This window comes from Amblyraja radiata, chromosome 8 (genome assembly GCF_010909765.2).
Source record: "Amblyraja radiata isolate CabotCenter1 chromosome 8, sAmbRad1.1.pri, whole genome shotgun sequence".
In the NCBI taxonomy this organism is placed as follows: domain Eukaryota; kingdom Metazoa; phylum Chordata; class Chondrichthyes; order Rajiformes; family Rajidae; genus Amblyraja; species Amblyraja radiata.
Genome location: NC_045963.1, coordinates 785974 through 796316, shown reverse-complemented (window position 1 = coordinate 796316; position 10343 = coordinate 785974). Strand labels below are relative to the sequence as shown.

General features: G+C 41.4%; 1 protein-coding gene across 3 annotated transcripts; it reads left to right on the top strand.

The window, feature by feature from the left end:
- The first annotated feature begins 1649 nt into the window (after positions 1-1649).
- Positions 1650-7701, top strand: tbxt (T-box transcription factor T). Of its 3 annotated transcripts, none has more exons than XM_033025026.1 (8): positions 1650-2026; positions 2375-2639; positions 3323-3457; positions 4054-4115; positions 4199-4260; positions 4346-4519; positions 5411-5543; positions 6533-7701. In XM_033025026.1, the coding sequence occupies exons 1-8, from the start codon at positions 1824-1826 to the stop codon at positions 6798-6800; spliced, it is 1302 nt and encodes a 433-aa protein (XP_032880917.1). In that variant the 5' UTR covers positions 1650-1823; the 3' UTR covers positions 6801-7701. The 3 variants fall into 3 exon arrangements, with proteins under 3 accessions (XP_032880917.1, XP_032880916.1, XP_032880915.1); XM_033025025.1 differs by having other exon boundaries at positions 1652-2026; positions 4202-4260; positions 4343-4519; XM_033025024.1 differs by having other exon boundaries at positions 1657-2026; positions 4343-4519.
- Positions 7702-10343: the final 2642 nt, after the last annotated feature.

Below are 10343 nucleotides of genomic sequence, written 5' to 3'. Positions count from 1 at the left end.
TTTACAGGTGAATAGAACAGAAACGTTTGCTTTATACATCCCCAGTCTTCCTTCACAATGAGCCTGCTGCCCCCCAAACCCTCCCTCCACCCCCACCCCCACCCATCCCGACACCTCGATATCATTTTTTTGCCCCCAAAAAAGTTTGTATTTTCAATCAGAACTTGAACCCCATCTCCATCACTTTATCTGACGCGCGTTAAATGTGGACGATTCACGGCCGATTAGTCAGCATAAACATTTCTCCAACTACATTAGTATTCAAAGTTTCAATTCCGCAACTTCAAGATTTTTAATCATAACATTGTGATATCGACAATTTCAAGCATGCTTGGCACGAGGATTCGGATGCATGAAATCATTTACACTGTTATTAATATGGAATGAGTATTAATTTACTAAATGTTAACGCGTTTGGAAAATCCCCCTAAAACTCAACGAATATAAGGGCATTGTCAACTTTGTATTTCACGAGGAACAATTTTCCCGTTGTAATGAAATACACCAAGTTAGAGCAATCAGCATGTATTTTAATAACGTATGAGAATAAAACACTCCTGGTATAGTTCAGACTTAGATCAGAGAAATCTAATTCTCATGGCAAACCATTTCTCGTGTTTTAAAACAACGCCTTTTTTTAAACAATCCCCCTATCATTCGCGGTAAAATAAATTCTGTACCAAAATGAAATATGTTTAATATGATATGAGAATGCCTATACAGGAAATATTAAACCCAAACAGGAACTGTAGGGACTATAGAGTAACAAAGTTAGCGTTTCGGGGCGGTGACTCAATCTAGAACCTACATTATATATATGTTTTTTTTATATATTGGAAGATTTGTGCTTCAAGATAACTTTGGTCCAAGACTTCACTATGTCATTTCAAAACTGTTTTGTTCTCGTACTAACTCGATTGACGAGTTCCATTTGGTTATTGTCACCTCAGTTCCTAAATGTATCTTTCTTGAGAGAAGAAATAAACTAATCCAACGATACAGGATTTCGGAGCCAGATGTTTGCCTCGCCTTTCAGAGTCGCTGATATCGTTTTCCTCAGTCTCAGCATTTGAATAGTTTTAGCAAGCCTTCCCCGATGGAAAGAAGTCTACAGTATACCAGGAGTCAAGGGTGCGTTATTCTCATACGTTATTAAAAGTCATGCTGATTGATCTAACTTGATTTATTTAATTGCAACAGGAAAATTGTGTTTCTCCTGAAATACAAAGTTGATAACTCCGTTGAGCTTTAAGGGGGATTGTCAAGATTTTGTAAATTAAAACTCATTCCATATTAATAACAATGTAAATCGTTTGATAAATCCGAATCTTCCTACTGAGTATGCTTGAAATTATCGATATTACAATTCCACTTGAAGATTTGTTTACGTCTCGATATGTGTGAAAAATTGTATAGCACACAGATTGGACACTTGGGAGGACTGCGAATCTATATCCTAAAAGCTATTTCCTCATTGAACCTCGTGCTTTGATATAGGTGTAAACATTTGCAGATTTACATAAAATAGCTCTATTTAACCTGGTAATTGCATATGGCTGGAACTTCAGAAGGTCTCCCCAGCCTCACTGATATGCCCGACAATGGCCAATACCAGTCAGGACAAAGGACATCAAAGCATCGCGCAACCAATCCCAGGACATCCAAATAGTTACCTGACGTCAGCCCTCGGACGGATGAGTATTTATTGGGATAGTGGAGAGCCACTGTGAGAGGCAAAAAAAGGATTACAGCTTTCCGAAGAAGCCTTCAGCTTGGAATAGGAATCAACTGAGAGCAATCTTTGGGCACCAAGGACAAAAACGATGACTTCAAGTGGAGCAGACAGCGGGAAGAGCGGACAGTACCGCGTGGACCATCTCCTGAGCGCGGTGGAAAACGAACTGCAGGCAGGAAGCGAGAAAGGAGACCCCACTGAGAGGGAACTGAAAGTCAATCTGGATGATCTGGATCTGTGGCTTAAGTTTAAGGAGCTGACTAACGAAATGATCGTGACAAAGAACGGCAGGTAGGCACAGCGAGCCGCGTTTCCTCTGGGGAACTTCCCTCTGATCTCTTCGCTTTGCGCATTTAAGAAGCATATATTTCAAAACTGTTAGAAGAGTAATTGGGCTAACTTTATGACTCAGACTGTAATTGCTTTCTGCGATTGTGCTTGCGACAAAGCACCCCAATGTCTGTGTGTTTGTTCAATCCGCGACCTCTTAAACTATTTTTCTCCTACAATTGTGACCAGCAGTGGCGGCATTTATAAGCACGTCTCTCGTGGATTCGCAAAAGGCAATTGATGATGAGTTTGTTGCAATGGATAAATTGCATTCACATTCACATGCATTGTATTTTATTTTATTCTCAGGAGGATGTTTCCCGTACTCAAAGTGAATGTGTCGGGGCTGGATCCCAACGCCATGTACTCGTTCGTGTTGGATTTTGTGGCTGCCGACAACCACCGTTGGAAGTATGTGAACGGAGAGTGGGTTCCAGGGGGGAAGCCGGAGCCCCAGGCTCCGAGTTGTGTCTACATCCACCCGGACTCGCCCAACTTCGGAGCTCACTGGATGAAAGCTCCCGTTTCATTCAGTAAAGTCAAACTCACCAACAAACTCAACGGCGGAGGACAGGTATACGTTTTAAACAAAGTAACCGAATTACATCGTTTTATCTGAATTCAATTTACATATCTAGATTACATATAGATTTACATATCTACAATAAATGATTCAGCGCTAGTAACACACATTGATATTTTATACCTATGTTCAATACTATGTGATATTATATCACCTTTATCATTACCTAGATATATGCACCTTGTTGAAATGCGTTGAAAAATGTACATTCTTCAATAATTGGTATAAATACGAATAGGTTGTTTACTAAAAGAACGACCGGCATGTTCTCCAAAAGAAAAACAAAACGATATCGATCTCTATGAGAATCGCATAGATATTCCAAAAGCCTTTTATATTACCATGGCGTTATTGCAGTACAGTGGAAATATTTCATTGTACCGTATATTCTCCTCGGTGCAAGGAAATTCCACAGGTAACTTGTTTATTTATGAACTAAACCAAATTAGTTCAAACGACGAGGAACAGTAAAATCGTGGATAAATTGCTTAATTATAGGGTTATAGGTTCAAATACATTCACATTGAATATTGCTGGGAGTCTCATGGAAGATCGGGACCAACATTTTTGTGCAATTTAACAAAGCGGCAAGTGTTTATGTAACTAACATGGAGCAATGATATGAAATGTAATTCGTATCTCAACGGCCTTTTGTTTTCAATGTCAATTCAAAGATCATGCTGAACTCTCTGCACAAGTACGAACCCAGGATTCACATTGTCCGGGTTGGAGGGCCTCAGAGGATGATCAGCAGCCATTCTTTCCCCGAGACACAGTTCATAGCCGTGACTGCTTATCAAAACGAAGAAGTAAGTGTCCTTGACATAATTTGAGACGGTTTCATCAGTAGACAACCCAGGACGTCAGTTGCTCTCGAGTGTTATTACGACTGATTGACGATGAGCATATCAATTACATATATGGATAGGAGAGATTTGGAGGGATATGGACCAAGCGCAGGCAGATGGGACTAGTGTAGCTGGGACATATTGGCCGGTGTGGGCAAGTTGGGCCGAATGACCTGTTTCCACACTGTATCACTCTATGACTCCATATTCATTTCTTAAAACCCTGAACCTGTTTTGTTTTTTAAACAATAATAGCAGTTGTTTTAAGAAAGAACTCCAGATGCTGGTAAAATCGAAGGTAGACAAAAAATGCTGGAGGAACTCAGCGGGTGAGGCAGCATCTATGGAGAGAAGGAATTGGCGACGTTTCGGGTCTCGACTCGAAACGTCGCCTATTCCTTCTCTCCATATATGCTGCCTCGCCCGCTGAGTTTCTCCGGCATTTTTCGGCTACCTATGACTATTAACAGCCGGTATAAAGCATTGAAACGTTAAATGGCAACAACTCCACGGTGCAACTAAAACTGAAGGACCATGTTATCTGTTTTCGCCCACAGATTACAGCTCTTAAAATTAAGTACAACCCGTTTGCAAAAGCCTTCCTCGATTCGAAAGAGAGGTGAGCTATGAACATTATTTTTCTAACGTATTTCGGGGAAGGGTAATCACGTGCATTGCGTTAATTGTCTTTTTCTTGTCCAGAAGCGATCACAAGGAAATGCTGGATGACATGGGTGAAAGTCAACAATCCGGATATTCGCAATGTGAGTTGTTAGATGAGTTGTTTTTCACTGATGCACATGAATAATTTGGTTGCAAATGTTTAACTTGTTTTTTGTTCCCCAGTAGGTGGCTGGTTTCTGCCTGGCACAGGTGGCTTGTGTCCTCCCTCTAATCCTCATGCTCAGTATGGAGGCCCTCTCTCTCTCTCCGCTCCCCATGGCTGCGAACGCTATTCCACCCTGAGGAACCATCGCTCTGCCCCATACCCTAACCCGTACACACACAGGAACAACACGTCGAGTAAGTGGCGGCATAGCCTAGGTCTAACGTTAGGCTATGCTAAAATGATCTGGATATATATTAATTACAATGCACGGGTGACTTCGTGTATGAAGTTTGAACTGCTGTTGGATATCATCGCTTCCCGGATATCCCTTTGTCATATGCACCGCGAATGCTTCATTATATAGTACTTGAATGCAAGGCTTAAATATGTTCCCTTCAAGACGCGACGCTCAATATATGGTACATTAACGGGCCTTATGCAGATATGTCTTATAATTTAAGGGACACAAAGAACTATGGTGAGTGGAGGGGGTTGGGGTATTGTAGTTGAAAAGATGGCCACAGCCAAAGTAATTTAAGCCTCCGTTTAATGACTGGAATAGTACCTTTCCCAAATGGAAGGAAATAAAACCAGTTGCAGCAGAACACGGTAACGTGTCCTAATTTCAGCCGAGTCGCGTTCTGAATACAGGAGGAACGTGCTTGAGTCACCAACTAGAATAATATAGTGATATTAACATGACATTGATAGAGAAAGGGGAGGCGGTATCGTGTCCCTGTCCTGCCAGTTTAGATTATAACGACCAACTCTCTGTTTTAATTCCGTAATGTTGTTGTTACTAGAACATCAGAAATGTTTTACAACTTGTGGCATTAATTTGCACCGTGTACATTTTTAGAGATTGGAATATGTGAAGTTCGACGGGTTGAGAATGATGGGACAAATATTCGGTTTCCTCAAATGAAATATTCAGTTGGACCTTTAACGATAGATGTCTCATTTTAAAATCGCGTGTTTTGAACTATTTTTCAACATCGCTTATCTTTAAAATATTTGTTGTACGTTGTGGTACCTTCATTTGTCATATTTAAACGTGATTTTTGTTTGTTTGTTTATCTCTGCAGCTGGCTATTCCGATAATTCGTCGGCTTGCCTGCCCATGCTTCCGACCCACGACAACTGGTCGGGTCTCCAGGTCTCCACGCACACTAGCATGCTCCCAATGGCACACAACGCCGGCCCTGCCACCAGCTCCAGGTACCAGATAAGCTTGGCGAGTTTATGTGTGTAAAATCATGAGAGGAATAGACCGGATCCCTTGCCTCGAGAACCAGAGGACATGGGTTTAAGGTGAAGGGGAAAAGATTTAATAGGAATCCGAGGGGTAACTTTTTCACACAAGTGGGTGTGCTGCCAGATGTGGTAGTTAAGGCTGGGACTATCCCCACATTTAAGAAACAGCTGGACGTCCATTGATAGGACAGGTTTTGGAGGGCTTTGGACCAAACGCAAGCAGGTGGGACTAGTGTATCTTACATGTTGGCTGGTGTGAGCAAGTTGGGCTGGAGGACCTGTTTCCACACTGTATCACTCTATGACTCTATGGGTGGGAGCCTCTAACAGAACTCCCGTCGTTTCCCAGGGTCGATTTGGAACCCTGCTGTGAACAGATCCCCCATTTTATTACTTTCATTCTGTTTGTCAACGCATTTAGATTAAGCTCCAACCTGTTCCTAAAACAAATAGATGTAACGCGATGAGATAGCTACTTTGATTTACTGAGTTACTCCAGCATTTTGTGTCTATCACCCACATTATGGCCAGGCAATGAAAATGTTGGAATCAGAATGTAAATACCATCAATTCATATTTATCGTAAATGTTCCTCTGTGCATCGAAATGAAAGCAGATGTAGCAATGTCCTCAACATATCAAGCCAGATTAGATTTGCCTTCTATTTTAATCTTCTGGGATCTCGATTCTTCCACCTGAACATACGGTGGAAACCCCTTCCACATATTTTTTTGATGAGGTTAAAATAGCACTGGAGGATGATGTTTGTTACAGGATAACTGATAAACGGATACCATCGTGGGGGTGAACCTGACTGTTTCAAAGAACCTTCTCAGTTTACCGTAATCACAGTAATGGCAGCAGAATGTCATTATAGTAGTGACACATTTCATTAGCCACTGTTTATAAGGAAATTACACAACAGTTAATGGCTATTTTCGTTCTCTTTGCAGCCAATATCCGAGCCTGTGGTCAGTCAGTAACAGCACCATCACCCCTGTGTCCCAGTCTGGGACCATGTCCAATGGCCTGAGCTCACAATTCCTGCGGGGTTCTGCGGCCCATTACGCACCTTTGGCTCATCCAGTGGGCGCCACCTCCTCGGGATCGCCACTGTACGACAGCGGGACCGGACTCGAGCTTTCTGACAGCCAGTTCGACACGTCTCCACACAGCAGACTCACTTCCACGTGGACTCCAGTGACTCCGCCATCCATGTGAAGACATCCGTGTCCATTCCATTCCCTAACCATTTATTTAAGGACCTCTTGCCTGTTCTCTTTTTGGACTTGGCGTTTGCACCTCAGTGGGAAATGCGATTAGCATGAGAAACAAACTTTTTTAGAGAGTTTAAAAGTTTACTATATACATCATCAGAGATGAGAGTTGCTCACTACTACTAAGTTCCACCAATCTTGGCGTTTATGGAATTGACATTATACATTTTCGTTGACAATCAATTGTTGATTTCATAAGACTCCATTGTGATTTAGAGAAGATATGAAATGAGTGGAAAATCATTCTAATAAAGAACGCACGAACCTGCTTCGGGACCCTTGAAGATAAATACCACACTCAGCGAGTTTGTCAAAACAAAAGTGCCTTAAAATCCAGTGTTGGCCACTGTGCAAGTCCTCAAATGTCGACCATTGTGGAAGATCACCATTAATCTCACCATTTAAGGACATGGCCTGATAAGACTATAGAAAAAATAAGATAGTGGATCAGACGTGGGTTAGATACGTTTACTTGTTGAATCCTTGACGTTGGGCAACAGGTATCTGGAACTTCCCTTGAACAAGTGCATACACTAGTAGAGATAGAGGTACATTAGGTTTTATGTAAAATGACTGATTGTACAAATAATTGAACTGTTTAACAGATGTTCTCCTTTGAGAACTTTTTTCAACCCGTTAGTTGAAAATATAAATGTTTTTACTCTATTTATAGAGAGCTCTCCAGAATATAATGTTGCATTAAATTAGGTGTCTGGAGACAGAAGCTATCCCTCTTGACACCTTGAAATCGTGTTGAAATGTTGCTGATTTTATCACTTGACTGAGAATCGAATGCTGCGCTATGCAGTCCCACACATGTGTAATAAATTTATCATTCCTTTCAATACAACGGTGATTTTTTTCCCCCTGAATTTCATTGAAAATTAATTGCTGTTTTGACAACTTTTGTGTTTTCCCAGTGATTTTCCAGCTTCTCACCCCCCTCCCCCCCCCCCCCCCCCCCCCCCCCCCAAAAAAAAGTCCCTCGGAATTTGATTCCTTCTGTCAAGCCGAGATTGTATTTTTGAGTCGTTGGCGATAGAGATAAATCAAAGAAGTGATATATCATAAGCCATATCATTAACTAATTATTTTCACTTCTAAGTACTGTCTAGAAAGTGCATTGAGAGACCACAATGCTGAACGCTGAAATTAATATTCAAAATACAAAACAAACGCGCTGTCTTCATTTATGGTGGAAAACTCTGAGCAATGAAAAGCGCTTGATTAACAAAACATTTAGAGACGGTCAAATAACAAGAGAAAAATATTTTTGCAACTGAAGGGGGGAATAATTCTGGCAGGAGCTTGGTCGGCAATTGCCACCCAAGCATTTTAGAACAAGTGTTAATTGATATTTGGGGAATAAAATGCAATAGGGCAATTAAAATAAAATATGCGAAATTCTCAGATGGTGTAGTCTTTCTATATGCATTTGGCTTGAAGAATGATTAGTCCTCTGACTGCGTTAGTCTGAAGGGTCTCGACCCGAAACGTCACCCATTACTTCTCTCCAGAGACGCTGCCTGTCCCACTGAATTACTCCAGCATTTTGTGTCTATATCAGAAACTCTTCTCTGTATTTATCATTCCAAACCAGTTCTTTTAATCATCACTTGTTCATTTTTATTTCATGAGCATAATCCCACCTTGACGATTTAGACGATTTTATTAACTGGGAAAAAAACTAACTTGGCCTCAAGTTCTCGTAACGGTGGATCGATTGATTGTGTAATTATGCACATGAAGTTCTATGAGGCAGACATTAAAAAGTAAAACACGTAACTAACCGGCTAACGTGGGAAGGGTTGCCGTGATGACAACAGATTATCGGGGAATATTTGTGAGAGGAAGGTGGTGAGCGCCTATGTTTTGATCAATTAATCTAGACACACGAGGCTAAAACTAGCCCGAGTCGTCACTACCAGCTCGTGGGGTACATTCGTGTGTTTTCTTTGGGGGAAATCGCATCACCTTATATTCCCACTGTACTCGAAAAGAGCTTTATAAATTAATAAGATAGACACAAAAAGTTGGAGTAACTCAGCGGATCCGGTAGCATCTCTGGAGAAGAAGCATAGGTGACGTTTCGGGTCCAGACCCTTCTTCAGTTCATAAGTGATAGGAGAAGAATTGGGCTATTCGGCCCATCAAGTCTACTCCACCATTCAATCGTGGCTGATCTGTCTCTCCCTCTCAATCCTATTCTCCTGCCTTCTCCCCATAACCCTTGACACCCGTACTAATCAAGTATCTGTCTATCGTCATATTAAAAAATATCCAGTTTCGATCCAGTTGAATGCCTCGATTGTCAAAAAAATCATATAATAAAATTAGAATTAGTATTTCAAGACTTGGACAGTAACTTATTAACGCAGTGTGCGCACTGTCGCAAGAGTGGTGGCTAAAATGCTTATAATGCTGACGTTTCTCCAGACAATACTCGTTATCAATGCACAACGGCAGTATTCATTGGATAGATGTCATTATCAAACACACAAAACAAATATTCAGGGTGCTGGCGAGGTTTTGCTGCCCCCGACACACCATGCATGGGTCTATCAGTGCCAAGAATTTGAGGCCCTACTTTAAATATTGGCCAGGAGCCGCACTTTCCACACCGGTCTCGCCACAAACCTTCCGCCGAGAGAGCCATCAGAACATGTTTTCTTTTGTATTCCAAAAAAAAAAACCCTCGCCGGAGATATGTACAGTATGTGAAGAGACTGGAGAAAAAATAAATTGGAACGAGTAAAGAAAGGTATTGGAAAACAAATACGAGAAACGTCAAGTGTTTCGCCCTTTCCACAAATGCTGAGTCCTCCAAGAATTCCTGTTTTTGTCTGAATAAGGGTTTTAACTTTAAAAAAAATGATAATTTATGTCGGAAGCCATGGAAATTATAAAAGAATCCGAAATATCGGAGTGTGTTTCTGACTGTCGATATGATTGTACTTTCCTTTCTCTTTGAAGAGATGTGGAGGCACTGGATGCATTGGGCCGGCCTTGTTTATAGGCACCATTTCCGTTTTGTTTATTGCCACACAGGAACAATAAAAGCTACAAATATATCTCGACGTGAGAAAGAGTGAGGTGGAATGTAACTGCATGTGACGGCAGCCAGTAGACTGGGAGGGAGTTCCTTTTATTTACAAAACAAAAAGCAGCCTGGCTCTGGGCGTTGTAAATGGTAGAGATGGTGTGAGTCGCTGTTAAATAATGCGCATCAAGATGAGATCGGCAAAACTAAAAGGTTGCGTAGGAAGGAACTGCAGATGCTGGTTTACACCGAAGAAAGACGCAAAAATACTGCGTACCGCTACGGAAGTGTAAAGTTGCCTTGAATATTACGTGTCTTAACTACAACACCAGAGCCGCTAAACGATTGATATCTTCCCATAGCTTAATATTGGACAGACACACCAATTTAAAAGTAGTTTCACCGCTTAATGTTCAATGTGCACGAAGGAACTATAGATGCTCGTTT

Bases quoted from the DNA above. Each gene is read 5' to 3' on its own strand.
- tbxt (XM_033025024.1), top strand. From the start codon at position 1,824: ATGACTTCAAGTGGAGCAGACAGCGGGAAGAGCGGACAGTACCGCGTG. The intron at 4,116-4,198 runs GTGAGCTATGAA...TTTCTTGTCCAG, and splicing joins TTCCTCGATTCGAAAGAGAG to AAGCGATCACAAGGAAATGC. The intron at 5,544-6,532 runs GTACCAGATAAG...TTCTCTTTGCAG, and splicing joins GGCCCTGCCACCAGCTCCAG to CCAATATCCGAGCCTGTGGT.